This window comes from Salmo salar, chromosome ssa28 (genome assembly GCF_905237065.1).
Source record: "Salmo salar chromosome ssa28, Ssal_v3.1, whole genome shotgun sequence".
Lineage (NCBI taxonomy): Eukaryota > Metazoa > Chordata > Actinopteri > Salmoniformes > Salmonidae > Salmo > Salmo salar.
Window position 1 is genome coordinate 2,842,980 of NC_059469.1, and position 19,909 is coordinate 2,862,888.

The window sequence follows — 19,909 nt, forward strand, 5'->3', positions numbered from 1 at the left end:
TAAGAAATCAATTATTTATTAAACAGTTATGAAAGAGATAAATATTTGCCATGTTGCATATCACACAATACAATTGAATTCAATGCAAAAAAAGAAACGTAAATCGTGGCACAAAAGTAAACTGGCCTTGGGCATTGAATAACTTGAGATGTATACGTTGCACATCGAACACCACTTAATTCATATAAAAGCTATGAGCAATTGCAAGATTTCAAATAAGTCTCAGGATGTCATTGATAGAAAACCCATGTGTAAGTATACACTATGAACATACAGGGTAGGAATGAACAGCTCGCATCTCTTTTTCAGCTAACGACAAAAACAAGACATCAGATTAGTTCTCCCTCAACCAACATTGTGCAAAAAAATACATTTAAGAGTGCTTAATGTTATATGAATTTACAAGGCACTTACTAGTAGTGTGTCCTAGTATGAAAACCCATACACAGTGAACTATAAAATAATAATTAAAAACATACATATACACATCATTGTAAAACATTCAGAAGGCATTCCGAGATAGCTACAGTATTTCACCAATCCTGGGGCTTATTCAAGGTGGTGCAATTTTACAGAACATTCAGATAGAAATGTATTGTGCTGAAAAGGCTTGATAATTCCTGATGTGAAGAATGTGGATTTTCAATACCTCTATAGAGTTTATTTCTGATTCTAAACATTGCACCTCGCTGGGTAAGCCCCTGATCAATTCCTCAATGACAAATCAACTCTCACGTCTTTGGCTCTGCTATCCGGTGTACGAAGAGTGCCCCCTTGTGGTACACTCAGGAACTTGCACATTGTATATCCCACACATTGAAAGGGGCTCTTCGACATGTAAATCACCAAGCCCCTAAAGGATGTGCGTAAACAATGTTACTTTCTAAAATTGAAGAATCTACTCCGTGATATCAGTTATAGCCATCCAGCCAACTATCCACAGAGGTATTGCTTCACAAGGGAGTGAACAAGCCCTTTAGCAAGTCAAATTCTTTAGGTTACAGCACAAAATCCTACCACGAATGATGGCGCTCTAAGATCCTAAAGCTGTGCAAAATGCGTAATTAAACGTACCCTCACAGGGATTGCAAGTAATTAATTAAAACATAAAAAAAAAATGGGGGGGGGGGATGTCTGAAACTACAAATGAGTTAGATTCAATTAAAAATACATGATTTAAAAGCTACTGCTAGGGGTGTATAGCTGTGACCACCCATGTCTAGACCCCTACACACTAGTTACTGCATGTGACTTCAAGCTGCAATTTGTAACTTTTCAAGTGTGCAACTGCAGCTCACAATTAAGGGTGTTCGCACCTCGAGCATCCCATTGGTTCCTGCATGAATGCCCGACAGGCGGGGGCGAAGGACACTGTCTACCGGTCGTCCCCGCCTCCTGCTAGCATAGCAGACGGGCGGCTAGAGCAATACCGTGTACTAGCTAACTTGATAGTTAACGACACAGCGTGCTAGCTAGCTTGTTAGTTAGCTAGCAAACAGTGTTGCTCCCGCCTCCCATGTACCGGAGTCGTCCTCAGGATTAGCTGGCTAAGCTAGCACACAGTGTCGTTCGCTCCCGCCTACCAAACACCTGCCCTCGCCATCTGGAAAACAGTGCCCGAAACACAGGGGCGAAGGACACGGTCTACCAGCGTACGGCTAGCTAGCTACAGTGAAACTGACAGCGTTTGAACTACTTTGCATATATACCTAGCCCAGTGGTGATGTGAGGTGTCCCTGGGGTCATAATGAGGTGTCCCTGGGGTCATAATGAGGTGTTCCTAACCAAGAGGTCAGAGGGCGACACAGACACAGGGGTGTTTGAGGCAGACAGGGAGGATGCCTTTGTTGATCTGGTGAAACTCCACCAGCTGCAGTAGGTCAATGAAGAGGGTGAGGCCATCGTCCATGGTGTAGTACTTCCTACCGCCCTCCTCACACTGCACAGAGAAATAAGAGTTTTATTGTGAAACCATCTATATGCTCATCTGTCAGGATCAAACAATTAGCGCAAAAACATACGAGTTAGATAACTAGCTGTAATCTGCATACCTGTCTGTACAACAACAACAAAAAAACTCAACTATCATTTTTATTATTTAACTAGGCAAATTCTTATTTACAAATGGACAGCCTACCAAAAGGCCTCCTGCGGGGACGGGGACTGGGATTAAAAATGCAGGACAAAAACAAACATCACGACAAGAGACACCACAACACTACATAAAGAGAGAACTAAGACAACAACATAGCACAGCAGCAACACAAAATGACAACATGGTAGCAACACAACATGGCAGCAGCACAGCATAGTAGCAGCACAAAACATGGTACAAACATTATTGGGCACAGACAACAGCACAACGGGCAAGAAGGTAGAGACAATACATCAGGCAAAGCAGCCACAACTGTCAGTAGGAGTGTCCATGTTCGAGTCTGAATGAAGAGATGGAGATAAAACTGCAGTTTTAATGTTTTTTTTCAGCTCGTTCCAGTCGCTAGCTGCAGCGAACTGAAAAGAGGAGCGACAAAAGATGTGCACGCTTTGGGGACCTTTAACAGAATGTGACAGGCAGAATTGGTGTTGTAGGTGGAGGATAAGGGCTGCAGTAGGCATCTCAGATAGAGGGGAGTGAGGCCTAAGAGGGTTTTATAAATAGGCATCAACCTGTGTGTCTTGAGACAGGTATACAGAGATGACCAGTTTACAGAGGAGTATAGAGACTATTATAAGACTATCATCTGCATACAAAATGGAGGAGAGCACTTCCTACTACCTACGACTTCATACACTGCACTCTGAGGTAGTTAGCAAACCAGGCCAAAGACCCCTCAGAGACACCAATACTCCTTAGCCGGCCCACAAGAATGGAATGGTCTACCGTATCAAAAGCTTTGGCCAAGTCAATAAAAATAGCAGCACAACATTGCTTAAAATCAAGGGCAATGGTGACATCATTTAGGACCTTTAAGGTTGCAGTGACACATCCATAACCTGAGTAGAAACCAGAATGCATACAATAGACATCAAGAAAGCCAGTCAGTTGATTATTGACATGTTTTTCCAACACTTTTGATAAACAGGGCAAAATAAAATTGGCCTATAACAGTTAGGATCAGCTTGATCTCCCCCTTTAAATAAAGGACACACCGTGGCTGCCTTCCAAGCAATGGGAACCTCCCCAGAGAGGAGAGACAGGTTAAAAAAGGTCAGAGATAGGCTTGGCGATGATAGGGGCAGTACCCTTAAAGAAGATAAGGTCTAAACCATCTGACCCAAATGTTTTTTGGGGGTCAAGTTTAAGGAGCTCCTTTAGCACCTCGGACTCAGTGACTGCCTGCAGGGGAAAACTTGGTAGCAGGGCAGGTGGAAAAAGAGGGAGACGCATCAGGGCTAGTCACATTAGACGAGGTGGGAGATGAGGAAATGTTGGATGGGCAAGGAGTCAAATAGGAATCCTGACTTAATGAAGTGGTGATTAAAGAGCTCAGCCATGTGTTCCTTGTCAGTAACAACCACATCATCAAGATTAAGGGATGTGAGAGCAAAATTGTGTTATAATGTTGTAATTGCATCAAAGGGTTATTTTATGCAACAGAATAAAGGGTTCTTATAACTCTTTTGTGTCTGTGTGAAAGTGGGCCTCTGGGAGATTTTAACACTGACAGGAGATTTACGATGTCTTTGGGTGATACAGCATTCCAGAGCATGAGTTAATGTTTCTGCACTTGGGTACTGGGGTGAGATGGCTCCAGTATGGAGTTGGGGGGGCCAGACCCTGGTCTCTACACAATGAGGACATTTTTTTACAGCAGATACTGTCTGCTGTGAATTATAAGTATATTTCATACAAATCTTAACCATGTGACCCATCCCATACATCTGTTGTAAAGTAGACTGAAGAAGGATGGACTTTGCTATAAAAATGCTGTGGCTCAAACCAGCTGGTTGAGTTCTCAGTGATCACCTCCAGGGGTGGTTACCGACCAGCTCTTTTACTGCACTAATTAAATAATAAAGTTTGATTGTTTTGAAGAACTCTAAAAGTCTCTCCTTTTGATTACAATAATTCCACCAGAGGGACATGGGCAGCTGTGAGGAGGAGGGTTCATTCTCCAGGTCTTTAACCGTTTTCCAGAACTTCTTGTGGTGTGTGAGAGAGAGTGAGAGAGTGAGTGAGAGAGAGAGAGAGAGAGAGAGAGAGAGAGAGAGAACTGCTCCTTAAAGTAACTAACTTTGGCCTTCCGGATAGTCTAAGTGCTATTATTTGTCATTTGCCTGAACGAGACTCATTCAGCATGAGTATGCGTGTGCCGAGCCTGTCGCTAAATGAAATTCTTGGAGGTGGAGTAACTCTGCAACATCGCGTTGAAACCTGGGGTGGAACCTGTTTTTAAATTCTAATTTTCTTGGTATGTTTGTTAACAATACCACTAATAATATTAAAAAAAGGTTCAAACGTCTTCGACAGAGGGGTTCAAGATGATTCTATACCAATTTACAGAGGCCAGTTCATGAAGGAAGGCTTACTCATTAAAGTTTTTTAGCAAGCATCTATGACAAATCTGGACATGTCGTTTCACTGAGCAGCCATTACGAATGCAGGCTGTAAAACAGTGATCACTAAGGTCATTACAGAAAACACCAGACTGATACCTATCAGGATTCGTTATGAGGATAACACTAAGGAGAGTAGCTTTCCTGGGTGTTTGGAGTCATACCTTGTAGGATTGGTAATAATCTGAGTAAGATTTAGGGATTCCCATTGCTTTAGGTCTTGGTCAGGTGGTTTAAGCATGTCCCAGTTTAGGTCACCTAGCAGGACAAATTCAGACTTAGTGTAAGGGGCCAGAAGAGAGCTTAGGGCAGGTAGGGTACAGGCCGGTGCTGATGGAGGACGATAACACCGAAGCAAAGAGCTATTTGAAAGTTTAACGCTTAAAACCAAATTTACTCTAACTTTTGATATTTAAGTATATTGCAGCAATTCCATTTACTTTTGATACTTAAGTATATTTAAAACCAAATACTTTTAGACTTCTACTTAAGTAGTATTTTACTGGGTGACTTTCACTTCGGTAAATTTCTATTAAGGGATCTTTATTTCTACTTAAGTATGACAATTGGGTACTTTTTTCACCACTGGTTATAATAGGATAGGAGGCCAAGAGTCTGTGTAACCAATAGAGAGCCAGAGTCCCGAGTGTGGGAACAAACAGTCTGTCCCACAATCGGGTAAACATGTGAGTTCATAGTCAACAAAGCACGCAGGAGTTATGAGGTAATGGGCTAGCCATTGTAAGTTCAGAGTCACTCGCCCCAACTGTGCATGTGTGCTGGAGGTTAGGGGGAAACAGGCCAGTGCAGATGGTGAACAGATCTCCAGGTGGAATCCAAGCAGCAGTGAAGCAGGCAACGGGAGTAGGTGTCACACCCACTTGGGATACAGTTTTATTTCATGTCTACCTAGTACAATTATGACTAGACTGTCCTTATAGCCTTGCTATCTCATAAGGGCAAGGTTCACATGATGGGGGAGAGGAAAGTCCACTCACAGGGATGACGAGGTAGTGTTTGGTCTTCAGCTTGTAACACAACGAGAGGACAAAACACTGGGCATGCTGCTGGCTCTCACGAATCAGGAACATCCTACACACACACACACACACACACACACACACAATGTGGTAGATGTCATCCAAGGTGAGCATGTTGTTTACAAACTAAGCTACATGCAAAGGAGCTACATTCAAAGGAGCTACATGCAAAGATGTGCCCACAACAAGCACACATACATACCCATCCACCAATCCCTGTTCCTCGATCAGCCTCTGGGCCTGCTTTCGCGACACACCACCGTGGAACCAGAGCTGGGTCCGGTGTATGGCTGTGTAACACACAAACCCACTCATTTACCATTTAGATCAATGATCTGAACAAATATATTCTGTTTGGGAAAAACTGTGAATGTGAACCAATTTGACACAGTATTTGTTTGACTGGACTCACAAGAGGGCCGAGATCCCGGGGTAAGGTTGGGTAGGCTGCACCTCAAGGCTTCTCTCCTCTGAGAGACAAGAGAGGTCATACGCACTAGTAACTCCAGACTGCTACACACAAATCCAACAACAACTTTGTTCTGTTTGGCTTGTCGTTATTCCTCCTGTGACCCTCTTAACCCAATCCCTATTTTTCTTCTCCTCGTCACCGCACCTCTCTTTTTCCATCTTGGAACGTCGCAGAATGACTTAAAATTCGATGATTGTATTCTGATTGAGGATTTTAAATCCCGGATTGGAGGGCTGCTGACCGCAGACTGTGCATGTTTTTAAACATGTTCTTTTATGCCCTCTTATGCACGGTTTTAACTTCCATTCATTGTTACGTTTTATGTGGTGTTGTGTTTCATGTGGAACTATATGTATGCTGCACTCTTGGCCAGGGCTCACTTGAAAAAGAGATGTAAATCTAAATGCGACTGTTCAGGTTAAATAAAGGATAAAATAATTTTTACAAATAAAAATACTACAACACGTCACCTATCTGTATCGTCACCTATCCAGTCGCATTCTCCACCCCACCATCCTCACCCTCCATGCCTGTCCCTCCTCCTTCTCCGCGCTCTGGGCCTCCCAGGCATTCTGGATGACCCGGCCCCCCGCCTTCCCTGAAAAGTCCATGGCGACCAGGCTGGCCTCCGACTCACACCGCTGAGACACAACCTCCTGTAGACGAGGTGCTGACTGGGACAGCTGGTAGTTACAATGCAGCTGCCTCCCATACTGCTCCGGCAGACACAGGAGGAAAAAGTAAAGGGTAAGCATGTGTATCTGTCACATTTTTATTATTTATCCACCATCTTATCCAGTAAGGGTATGCCACATTTTGTATGTTTTTATTTGTGTTTGTTTTGGCATGAATCTGCTTCCATAATAAAGTTCGGGTCATGATGCAATGATAGCCAAGTATTGGGTTCTCCTCACCTTGAATAGTCGAAATGCAGAGGTCCAGCAGGTGCGCGTTTGTTCGTTCTCCGCACACAGCAGCTTCAAGTCCTGCGCACGAATACGGTCTTTGCTGGGCTACACACAAAGAAACGTGTATGCAGCCTATTTCAGAACAATTTCGAAACATTGCTCTCTTGAATGAAGCCCTGGACGGTTGTAATGGTTACCTTGATGCAGAAGGTGAAGTCCACAGGGGCACCGTAGAGCTTGCGGCTGTTGGTGATACTGTAGACGTTCAGGTCTTCCAGGTCAGCCACGTACTGGAGGTGACGGGGCTCCTAGGACACACAGACCATCAGAGACAGACAATCAGACCGTCACACCGACCAAGCTATCCGTCGATGGGGCATATTGAAACAATATACTACAAATATCTTCATACCTGTACAGTAACTATGCCGCCCCAAGTCGTTTAACCATTGATTTAAAATGGAAAGCGTAAAACTAAATTAAATGGCCGTTAAATAGTGGAGGTTAATAAAAATGGTGGATCCCATACACTTACCACAAAGGCCTCGTGTGCTAAGTTTGACGTATTGTACATTACTCTCCGTTACCCTTTTTTGGTGTCGTCATTAGCACAGTATACATGATCCCAATTTTAGCTCCAAGACTTCACCAATTTGAAAAAACTAAAAAAGTAGATTGTGCTTATTTATTGAACCATGACACACACCGTAGTTTAGAAACTGTGCATAGTGCTAAAACAATGAAGTCATTTCTGAAATCCACCATCTTCATGTACCTTTGCCATTTCTTGTAAATTACTTTCAGTTCCTGGATGTTCTATTTCTGTCAAAATCTGGTGCTCCATGGCTGACCTTTGATGAGCCTTTGGTGGAGCAGTAGAGGCCTGAACGTCGGAGGAAGAAGTAGACCTTCTTCCAGGCTTTGCGGCTGGGCTCTCTGACGTGGAGGAAGCCCTGGATCTCAGGACATGTCCCCGACTGCAGCAGATTCTGGATAGAGGCAAGGAAACAACATCTGGGTCAAATCCAATGCACCTTTGTCTAAACCGAAGAAAAGCATAGAAAAATCAACAAGGTTAAAAATGTAATCACTTCAACTACTGAACTAAAAACCATTCCAAAAGACTGTTTCTGTACATCCTCTGACATAATGGAAATGTCATTCTCAATATCTGCCAATTCAATTTGTTTCCTGATACACTTCCCTGGCAACCTGATATAGGGGTTCACATCTAGTTTCTCCTCAGCTAGAGTGAAACCTAACATACACAACAAAGGAGAAGCTATACCAGAGCAGTAGGCCTTGCTCTATTTCCCTACAATAGGCTGCTTACCTGGATGAGTTCTGCTGAGGTCATTCCCTTGGTGACATCAGCACTGTCTGAGATCATGTGCTTGGGGAAGAACAGCTGTAACAGGAAGCTACAGTTGTAAACCAAAGGGCTATTTCAATAACATAAGGCCTCTCTAGAGCCTGTATGGAGGGTTATGAGCAATGGCTTGAGTCTTGATAGCAGTGTTTCAAGGGGGTTAAGGCAAGACGTCACGCAAACAAAAGCAAATGTTTAAAGCCTGACAAAAAACGTTTATTTTGCCCACTGTCTGTTAAGAGACGCACACCTGTGCGAATCAACCTGCCTACCATGCTTAGAAGTAAAGAAATAAAAAATGTTTCTAAAATATTGTGTGTGTGCGTGCGTGGGTGTATGAAGTCAGCCGTGTTAACGAACAGGATGAGCAACGTGAATGTGATAAGAACACAACGTTAACACCGATTCTACTAGGACATCCAGATGCCGGTGATTATTAACATACTAACCCGTTGCTCACACGTCTGACTAACATCTGGCATAACATAAGATCCTATCAGAATCATTGTACAGAATGCATGTTAGAGCATCTTGTATGCTATACTATTCATCACCATCCCTTTCCAGCCATCTAAGCTGATCTCTGTGTGACCATGCATTTGGCTTGGAAATGGCTTCTCTTCCTAGACAAAATGGTGGAGGATGCAGAAGAGCTCAGCAGGCCTACCACAGGTGTCCTGAAGAACTCATATTTGGCGTAGTTCTTGCGGAACAGAAGCTTGGTGTCGCTCTCGGAGGGCCAGGCAGCCTGCACCTCCACCACCACCTCGTGGTCCTCCAGAACTCGCTCTGGGGGGGGGGGAGAGAAATACTTCACACAGTGTAGGACAGCTACACTGGAGAGCTACTTGGTATGCAGGCTCTCAAGTCAGAGTGAGTCTGAAACCAAACCAACTGAGGCTGTCCGAATATGGACACCGTACTCCAGTTGTCTCATCTTGTCAAAACTTTGATGTCGACTCGCCTTTAGACAACCCACGAGCATTCCAAAAACAATTGCAAATAATTGGAATGCCAATGGCATTTGCTGGGCAATGTTTGGACAGTGTGCAGTCCAGTCTTACCCAGGCCCAAGGCTGAATGCAGCTCGATCAGAGCCCAGTTCTCCTGGTCGCTACAGTGGGTTGTCTGCACCAACAAATGGCACACGTCCCTGGCTGTGGCCCTGGGTATCACCCACAGGGACCGACTGTGACTGTCCTCGCCGAACACCTTGATCAGCTAGACCAGAGAAGCAGACAGAGAGACACTACATTGAGAAAACAGAGTACATTGCGTAATATTCAACGAACATACACATGCATACCAAGACAAACACAAAAGAAAACAAATCCAAAATCAAGGCAAAAATTACATAATGAAAAGAAATTAGAAGGATTAAAAGAGATCATAGATGAACTATAGGAACGCACAGCAATAGGCCAATTCTGGAACTGTCACATTATAAAGCTTAACCAGGGTGAGAGACTGGGTTTCTGATGGCCAGAATCAGTCAACAGCTTTTATAGTGACAGCCAATAATAATCCTTTATTTAACTCCCTTGACACTTCACCCTCCCCTTGAACTTGTCTTGTTCAATCTCTCCCGCTCCCGCTCTCTTATTTACAAGAACTCACACCTCCTCTGTCCCTCCTATCATGTTCCAGAACCGGTCTGATGGGATTGGCACACGGCCTAGCCCGAGCCCCCAAGGCCTGAGAGGAGAGCCAGGTACAGGTTAAATTGAGGACTTGTGACACCCCGACGCAGCCTCTAGCTCAGTCTCTCTCCTCAGCCAACTCCAAAACCAGTACCAAAACCAGTACAACCGGATTTAAACTTCACCTGTTATTTAGCGAAAGCAGACTCCTTCCCGCAAGAGACGAAGACAGGCCAGACAATGGACAAATGCTTGGAGTCTCGTGGGCAGTGTTAAGTAACGCGTTAGAGTACTCAGATTACTTTTTGGTGGTAACGAGTAACTTAAAGCGTTCATTTTTTTATTTAAGTAATCAGTTACTTTTACAATATTTCCTTTGTTGGCGCAAATTTAAAAAAATGAAATCCCTCTACCTAGGCTGTTGATCACACTCTCTTCCTGTTTCTGCACAAACGTTGTGGTGGGTTTCTGGCATGGTAGCCAGCAGATAGATAGCTAGCGAGATGGCAGAGACAATCGCTGTTATCGTGGCAGTATTCACATTACTTTGAATTGGTAGAAGAAAAGGACAGACGTGACTCCTCGAATCTTGACTGACGCTACTTGCAGGATTCACACGCAAACACAGGATCATCGGGTTCAGGCGACTGCCCCATTTATTGCCTGGTAATAAAGCAAACAGTGTAGCTAGATAATCAAGTAGGGCTCAGTTGATAAGAATTTAAATTTCTCCTGCTCCGTCTTCGCCATAAACAGAAAGGAAAGGGAACAACAATTACACAGTTCACAGACCAGTACATATCGGTGGGTAAAACAGCTTGGTAGCCAGTTGTTCTTGTATTTGAACTCTCATTTTACTTTGCCCAGTTGGTTTTATACAGTATACGCATTTACATATGTATAAATAATTCAACAAAATAATTTATTTAAAGTATTGTAAAGGAGAGATTGCGTCTGTCATTATTAGTTGAGTTGGTATAGTCCAGAGCTATAGATTAGGCTGCGGAGGATTTAGGCCAGGGGGGCAACTTTGGTTTTAGAAGTGGGGGGGCGTAATTATTATATATTCTTTTTTTTTCAGTCAGATAAACACTCCAAACAGCCTACCCGACCACTCGAAGGTGGCCCCATGGTCCTAAAGCACACACCGTTGCCTCGTTAATATTATCATTGGAATGTGATACAATGGGAGACAAAAATGCAATTTCAGAATGTGGGGGGGAGACATGTCCCCGTCGAAAGTTGCACCCTTGGTTTAGGCTACGCAAGCCATTCAAAGGTAGTGTGCACCTTTTACTGGCCATAGGAATGAATGACTAACACGCGTAAGGCATCTTCAGAGGGTTTTCTGTTTTTGGTAACGCAAAAGTAATATAACAAGTTACTTTTCATAGTCAGTAACGTTGTAGCATAAGTTCCTTTTTTAAATGATGTTCTCCAACACTGCTCGTGGGGGATGTTTGCACATTCTTTCCGAGCAAGGTATCAATATCCGCTGAATTCATCCTTTCAGCAAAATAGCTTAGTTAAATGTTGAACATTTTTGCTCTGATGTTTGCAATAGCCATGGGGCAAAACAAAACCAACCTGTACCTAGTAGCTAGGTACATACAGTACATTAAACACATAAGTATGGCATTTTAAACAAACAAATAAGTCATCCAGACAATGATGGATGGTGTCACAACATGGTGGAATTTGTCTGTGCAACTATACCACAAGTAAAGATGCTGTGGCAGTAATTGGAGGAACAAGGTGTGTTTTTGTTTGTCTTTATGTGTGTGTGTGTGTGTGTATTAGAATGTGCTTGTGGCACGCTTGTATGTGGTGAGTGTCATGCCCTGGAGCATCTATTGCATTGTGACAGTCTGTCGCCTAGCGTTAAATACGCACAAGCATACCCAGGGGACTCTGCCAATCAAATTAACCCCTGCGAACCACTCAGTCAATAACATGAATCCATTCTATCCCCTCTGGAGGCCCCTCTGTCAGACCAGTCAAATGAACTTATACTGTATTCCAAAGAGGCAATGTTATCAATGTGACAGTTCTACCTACCCATTGCCAATCAAATTAATTCAGAACAATATCCCTGAAGATTGCATAGCCAATTACGAGCCCTTGATCTTACATGCGTGTCACTTCTCGGCGGTGAGAGAGAGCCAATCAGGACTGGGGATTGAGAGGGGCTGCACAGCTCTGGAAAGGGATTGGGTATAGAAGGAACAGAGAACCGTTCCACGGTATTCATTCTGGAAAAATGTGAAGAAAAAAAAACGTTTTAAATGGAATAAGTCAATCGCAAATACAATACAAATGGATACAACAATGTATAAAAAGAATAACATTCACACAATATAACCAATACATTTCAATTAAAAAGGGTCTGTCTATTTTAAGGAGTCTTTTGTAACCTTCATAAACAACAGGATGTGACATATGACTCAATATCCGAACATGACTCATTGACTTCTGTGCCGGTAGCAAGTATAAGACGTGTCAAATGCTATTGAGTCAGTCACTGTCAACCAATGGAGTCATGGCCATTGTGTAAGTTAAGTCAGGTAGCCCTACCTGCTTCTGTGGATGACGAGGGGCTGGGAGCGGCGAATGGGGGGAGGAGGAGGGTTGGCCACCAGAGGAGCCAAGGTGATTGTGGAGCTACCCAGCAGCTCACCCTCCCCACCAGAGTCCTCTTGTCTGTCAGAGCCCTCGAAGACCTCCGCCCATTGCCCTTGGACCTCCATTAAAAATGACCTGGCTCAGTAAGTGAGTGAGAAAGTATCTTAGTTATCACATGCAGTATTTTCAAGAGTTAAGCCAGAGTTTTGTGACCAAAAAAAAAACATTTACAGCCAATGAGCCATGTGCCTAAAATAAACAAGGAAACCAGTATTTCTATAGTGCGTGACAGATTTCACAACATGTATTAATGTCTAACACCTTCTTGCTCGGTTTCAGTGTTATGACAATGTATTAGTCACAGAAGCAACAGTTGAGAATGAAAACGTCACACCTGCTCCCAACTCCGTGGCATCCTCAACCACAAAGCTCTCTCTCTCGTTCAAATTGACAAGCTATATCCTTTGCTTAGTGTTGCTATGCAGAACATAGCGCTTATAATGATCAGAAGAATGCTGGCAGACATTCAGTTTTGAAAGGAACAAATTGCCTGAATCAGGCAGGCAGACTAGACTGGGTGAGGTGCAGCAATTGTTTCAGTGGAAGGCAGAGTTACAGGGCTCCCGCTGAGTGGACAAAGGGCCATTGTATGGAGAAGATGTACAATGTGTATCAGGTGAAGCCTGCTGCTTCTCTTTATTTGAGCGCCAATTATCAAATTACATTTTATTGGTCACATACACATGTTTATCAGATGTTATTGCGGGTGTAGCGAAATGCTTGTGTTTCTAACTCCAACAGTGCAGTAGTATCTAACAATACACCCAAATCTAAGCAAAGGAATGGAATTAAGAATATATAAATATATGGACGAGCAATGTCAGAGTGGCATAGACTACGATACAGTAGAATAGAATACAATATATTCATATGAGATGAGTAATGCAAAATATGTCAACATTAAAGTGACTAGTGTTCCATTAATTAAAGTGGCCGGTGATTCCTAGTCTATGTATATAGGCAGCAGCCTCTAATAAGCTACTGATGGCTGTTTAACAGTCTGATGGCCTTGAGATAAGTTATTTTTCAGTCTTTCGGTCCCAGCGTTGATGCCTCTGTACTGACCTCGCCTTCTGGATGATAGCCGGGTGAACAGGCAGTGCCTCGGGTGGTTTTTGTCCTTAATAATCTTTTTGGCCTTCCTGTGATGTCAGGTGCCGTAGGTGTCCTGGAGGGCAGATAGTTTGCCCCCGGTGATGCGTTGGGCAGACCGCACCACCCTCTGGAGAGCCCTGCGGTTGTGAGCGGAGCAGTTGCCGTACCAGGCGATGACACAGCCCGACAGGATGCTCTCAATTGTGCATCTGTAAAAGTTAGTGAGGGTTTTAGGTGACAAGCCAAATTTCTTCAGCCTCCTGAGGTTGAAGAGGCGCTGTTACGCCTTCTTCACCACACTGTCTGTGTGGGTGGACCATTTCAGTTTGTCAGTGATGTGTACCCAGAGGAACTTGAAGCGTTTCACCGCCTCTCCACTACGGTCCCGTTGATGTGCATAGGGGGGTGCTCCCTCTGCTGTTTCCTGAAGTCCACAATCATCTCGTTTGTTTTGTTGACGTTGAGTGAGAGGTTATTTTCCTGGCACCACACTCCCAGAGCCCTCACCTCCTGTAGGCCGTCTCGTCATCGTTGACAGCCCATCAGGAAGTACAGGACCCAGTTGCACAGGGCGTGCTTCAGACCCAGGGCCTCGAGCTTAATGATGAGAATGGAGGGTACTATGGGGCTGAATACTTAACTATAGTCAATGAACAGTATTCTTACATTGGTATTCCTCTTGTCCAGATGGGATAGGGCAGTGTGATGGTGTGTTTGTGTGTGTATATATGTTCTTAAATACACCAGCAAATAGTATTACATAATTAGGTCACAAGACTTAATAAAAAAATAATCCTCCGAAAAACATACTGTTACTCCTGATACTGACTCAAGGGTGGACAAATACTTGGAAACTGATTAGTTGGCCATCAATCAACAAAGAGATAAGCAAACAGTGATGAGATCACCCACACAAGAGAGCAATAAAGTTAGCTGCCACTTCACCTGTGCACCCTGCCAGAAAGGTTCAGTACATAGAGTCCAGACAGACAGAAACTCCAGACAATTGTCTGTGGCACTGGCATGTACTGACTGTGTCAACAACACATACTGATACTCAGACACATGTCCTCATCCTGTCTATGGTAAATAAAGGAAAAGAGAAAGAAAAAAAGAAAGACATTTTGAAATGTAAAATCGGTAGGCAGGTAGACTAGCCCAGCGATTCCTTTTGAGATAGCGAATTCATCAGAGGCAGCAGAGACAGCGTCAAAATCTGAACACAACTATGACTTTAGAGTGCGATAAAAATAGCACACAAGTTATTTTACTATGACTGCTGCAGCGCATGGCTGGACTAACTACATCTCGGGCCCAGGGAAATTCCCCACATTTTGCCATGGGACAGAGAGAACATTTTGCAATTTAAATCTTAAATGACAGTGTAAAACTTTTTTTTTGGGGGGGGGAATACAAGTATTGAGTTGAATACTGGATCAGTGAATCGAGTAATGTGGATCCCTGTGAATCGCCCAGGCCCTATCGTGCATCAAGGGTAGCCTATTGTACTATTACGTTGGATTTTAATTGTACCACCTAAATTTGTTTGACATAAGTACTTTACACCACTGCCAAGAGTTAAGTAAAAATACTTTAAAGTACTACTTACGCTGTTTTTTGGGGTATCTGTACTTTACTATTTATAATTTTTGCCAACTTTTACTTCACTACATTCCTAAAGAAAATAATGTACTTTTTACTCCATACATTTTCCTTGACAAAAGTACTCCTTACATTTGGACAGGAAAATGGTCCAATTCACACACTTATTAAGAGAACATCCCTGGTCATCCCTACTGCGTCTGATCTGGCAGACTCACTAAACACAAATAATTAATTTGTAAATTATGTCTAAGTGTTGGAGTGTGCCATTTGGCTATTCGTCAATAAAAAATTAAATAAACAGGAAAATTGTGCAGTTTCGTTTGCTTAATAAGGAATTTGAAATGGTTTATACTTTTACATTTGATACTTAAGTACATTTTCACAAAACCATTTACTTTTGATACTTAAGTATATTTAAAACCAAATTCTTTTACTGAAGTAGTATTTTACTGGGTGACTTTCACTTTTACTTGAGTCATTTTCTATTAAGGCAACTTCACTTTAACTCAAGTATGACAATTGAGTACTTTTTCCCACCACTACCCCTTGGCCAAATTCATTTAACATCCCACTGGGAACACCACGTCATTTCAACATGGAAATGTGGGTCATATTTGGTTGACGTTGATCAATGAGATTTCCACCTTTATTCACCCGCTCAAAAAGTGCCAGAAGTTTGTTGAATTCCCAATGTAATATCACTATGCTTACAACCATCTACACTGAACAAAAGTATAAAACACAACATATAAAAAGTGTTGGTCCCATGTTTCATGAGCTGAATTAAAAACTCCCAGAAATGTTCCATACACACAAAAAGCTTATTTCTCTAAAATTTTGGGCACAAATTTGTTTACATCCCTGTTACAGAGCATTTCTCCTTTGCCAAGATAACCCATCCAACTGACAGGTGTGGCATATCAAGAACCTGATTAAACAGCATGATCATTACACAAGTGCACCTTGTGCTGGGGACAATAAAATGCCACTAAAATGTGCAGTTGTGTCACACAACACAATGCCACAGATGTCTAAAGTTGAGGGAGCATGCAATTGGCATGCTGACTGCTGGAATGTCCAACAGAGCTGTTTCCAGATAATTGAATGTTAATTTCTCTACCATAAACTGCCTCCAATGCTGTTTTACAGAATTTGGCAGTACGCACGCCAGCCCAGGATTTCCACATCCGGCTTCTTCACATGCGGGATTGTCTGAGGGGTAGTGGGGGGTGCTGAGGAGTATTTCTGTCTGTAATACAGCCCTTTTGTGGGAATAGCTAATTCTGATTGTTTGGGCCTGGCTGCCCTCCCAGGCCCACCTCTCAGCCTATGCCCTGCCAGGCCCACCCATGGCTGCAGTCATGTTAAATCCATAGATTAGGACCTAATGAATTTATTTCAATTGACTGACTTCCTTATATGAACCGTAACTCAGTAAAATCTTAGAAATTGTTGCGTTTATATGTGTTAAGTATAAAAGCACAACCAAATTCTAATGGAAAAACAATGTCAGATTTTTGGTTTAGTTGTCATCTAAGTGTGTTATCACTGCGCGTTCAACCATTTAAAAGGAGAATGTTAGACGTTAAATGTTTTGTATGTATGCAACAACTTCATGCGTTATCACTGTGCCTCATCTAATAGCACAACCAAATAGCCTGGATTGCAGTTGAGTTCACTTCTAAAATTACATATCGCAAGTGATCAATGCTGTTCGAGATTCTGGCAGATTTTTATAGTAATTGTTAAGACCTGCAACTTTTGCATGCGATCTTGAACATACACGCTTTTTATGATTACATAAGACATGTGGAGTTGCATTAGGCTAACCTCAAAATGTAGACACAGATGTTACTCATTTTTAAGGTTGACTAAATACTGTTACATTCGTTTGCAAGATAACTTTACGCTATGGCTATTTACTGTATGACACAAGTCATATTTAATTGTGTTTGGTTGACAACGCAACTAAATATCAACATTTAAAGCATATGTAGAATAGCTTATGCTCAACCTCAAATGAAGCTGTACTGGGATACATTTTCCTATCCTACTAGGAATTTCATTGCACGGTGGAGAAAAACGGGTAGTTGTCTTTCATGTTGAGAACACTACTGTCAAACTATATATAATTTGCACCTCAGCCGTCAACAACAGGGCTGTGTTACCAGTGCAACTTTAGATCACGCATCGCTCGCATATTCTAATATGAAGCGCTTCCTCGCCATATCTGGTCCAGATACTGCGCCATTTCAATCCAATAAATTTACCTTATAATTGGGTTTGGCGAGATGTCAGCTGCCGGGCATATTGAACAACCACTACCAGCGAATTTCAGCCACCTCTTCCTTCGGACGTAGTAATGTTTTCAGCTTCCCCGCAACCGTAACTTCACTTGTGCCCTTACCACACACACTTGGGAGGAGCGTGTCGTGCAAGGTGGTAGGTAAACTACACACACCCCTTTCTTCTAAGGTAAAGTAGGCTAAATGTCCTTCCTCGCCTATTGGGAAAAGTTCCAGAAAGTAGGACATATTGTTCAAATAATGACAGATTCACAGATAGGATTGGTCACATTGAATATTTTTGTAACCTTGTGTGTAACCCTTCACAATTATTTCAAATCAAATCAAATTTGATTGGTCACATACACGTGATTAGCAGATGTTATTGCGGTGTAGCGAAAGGCTTGTGCTTCTAGCTCCAGCAGTGCAGTAATATCTAACAAGTAATATCTAACAAATTACACAACATATACCCAATACACACAAATCTAAGTAGGAATGAATTAAGACTATATACATATGGATGAGCGATGTCAAAGCAGAATGGACTAAGATACAGTAGAATAGTATAGAATGCAGTATATACATATGAGATGAGTAATGCCAGATATGTAAACATTAAGTGACTAAGATACCGTAGAATAGTATAGAAAACAGTATATACATATGAGATGAGTAATGCAAGATCTATAAATATTATTAAGTGACTAAGATACTGTAGAATAGCATAGAATACCGTGTATACATATGAGATGAGTAATGCCAGATATGTAAACATTATTAAAGTGACTAGTGTTCCATTCCTTAAAGTGGCCAGTGATTTCTAGTCTATGCCTATAGGCAGCAGCCTCTAATGTGCTAGTGATGGTTGTTTAACAGTCTGATGGCCTTGAGATAGAAGCTGTTTTTCAGTCTCTCGGTCCCAGCTTTGATGCACCTGTACTGACCTCGCCTTCTGGATGATAGCCAGGTGAACAGGCAGTGCCTCGGGTGGTGTCCTTGAAGATCTTTTTGGCCATCCTGTGACATCGGGTGCTGTAGGTGTCCTGGAGGGCTGGTAGTTTGCCTCCAATAATGCGTTGGGCAGACCGCACCACCCTCTGGAGAGCCTTGCGGTTGCGGGCATTGCAGTTGCCATACCAGGCGGTGATACAGCACGAAAGGATGCTTTCAATTGTGCATCTGTAAAAGTTTGTGAGGGTTTTATGTGACAAGCCAAATTTCTTTAGCCTGCTGAGGTTGAAGAGGCTCTGTTGTGCCTTCTTCACCACACTGTCTGTGTGGGTGGTCCATTTCAGTTTGTCAGTGATGTGTACGCCAAGGAACTTGAAGCTTTCCACCATCTCTACTGCGGTCCTGTCTATGTAGATAGGGGGGTGATCCCTCTGCTGTTTTCAGGCACCACAGTCCCAGAGCCCTCACTTCCTTCCTGTAGGCTGTCTCGTTATCGTTGGTAATCAAGCCTACTACTGTTGTGTCGTCGGCAAACTTGAGGATTGAGTTGGAGGCGTGCGTGGCCATGCCGTCATGGGTGAACAGGGAGTACAGGAGGGGGCTGAGCACGCACCCATGTGGGGCCCCAGTGTTGAGGATCAGCGGAGTGGAGGTGATGTTTCCTACCTTCACCACCTGGTGGCGGCCCCTCAGGAAGTCCAGGACCCAGTTTCACAGGACGGGGTTCAGACCCAGGGCCTTGAGCTTAATGATGAGCTTGGAGGGTACTATAGTGTTGAATGCTGAGCTATGGTCAATAAACAGCATTCTTACATAGGTATTCCTCTTCTCCAGATGGGATAGGACAGTGTGCAGAGTGATGGAAATTGCATTGTCTGTGGATCTATTGTGGCGGTAAGCAAATTGAAGTGGGTCTAGGGTGGCAGGTAAGGTAGAGGTGATTTGATCCTTGACTAGTCTGGCAGCAGAGCACACTGTTAGCCACCCTGCCAGCTTAGTGGAGTCTGCCACTAGCATAGTCAGTGTAGTCAGCTCAGCTATCCCCATTGGGACCGTGTCTGTTCCTCGATCTAGGTTGGGCAAATCTAAACATGGCGGTGTTCGCCTTAGCAATCTCACTGGAATAAAGACTTCCTCTGTTCCTGTCATTATTGAAAGAGACTGTGATATCTCACATCTCAAAATAGGGCTACTTAATGTTAGATCCCTCACTTCCAAGGCAATTATAGTCAATGAACTAATCACTGATCATAATCTTGACATACGATGTGATTGGCCTGACTGAAACATGACTTAAGCCTG

General features: G+C 43.1%; 1 protein-coding gene across 2 annotated transcripts; it reads right to left on the reverse strand.

Moving 5' to 3' along the window:
* grb7 (growth factor receptor bound protein 7) lies at nucleotides 1-17,860 on the reverse strand. 2 transcript variants are annotated; one of them, XM_014179126.2, is made up of 14 exons: nucleotides 17,639-17,860; nucleotides 12,561-12,743; nucleotides 12,118-12,238; nucleotides 9,411-9,567; nucleotides 9,014-9,135; nucleotides 8,311-8,385; nucleotides 7,829-7,966; nucleotides 7,175-7,285; nucleotides 6,984-7,082; nucleotides 6,591-6,782; nucleotides 6,010-6,067; nucleotides 5,800-5,887; nucleotides 5,556-5,649; nucleotides 1-1,939 (listed from the first exon to the last, which is right to left on the reverse strand). In XM_014179126.2, exons 2-14 carry the CDS (start codon nucleotides 12,731-12,733, stop codon nucleotides 1,793-1,795), a joined length of 1,575 nt encoding a protein of 524 aa, XP_014034601.2. In that variant the 5' UTR covers nucleotides 12,734-12,743; nucleotides 17,639-17,860; the 3' UTR covers nucleotides 1-1,792. The 2 variants fall into 2 exon arrangements, with proteins under 2 accessions (XP_014034601.2, XP_014034602.2); XM_014179127.2 differs by having other exon boundaries at nucleotides 12,561-12,747; nucleotides 17,639-17,787.
* Between the last annotated feature and the right edge of the window lie 2,049 nt (nucleotides 17,861-19,909).

Bases quoted from the DNA above. Each gene is read 5' to 3' on its own strand.
- grb7 (XM_014179126.2), bottom strand. From the start codon at position 12,733: ATGGAGGTCCAAGGGCAATGGGCGGAGGTCTTCGAGGGCTCTGACAGA. The intron at 7,286-7,828 runs GTCAGCCATGGA...TGTGTGTCCTAG, and splicing joins CCACCAAAGGCTCATCAAAG to GAGCCCCGTCACCTCCAGTA. The intron at 1,940-5,555 runs GTGAGTGGACTT...TTCTCTGTGCAG, and splicing joins AACACTACCTCGTCATCCCT to TGTGAGGAGGGCGGTAGGAA.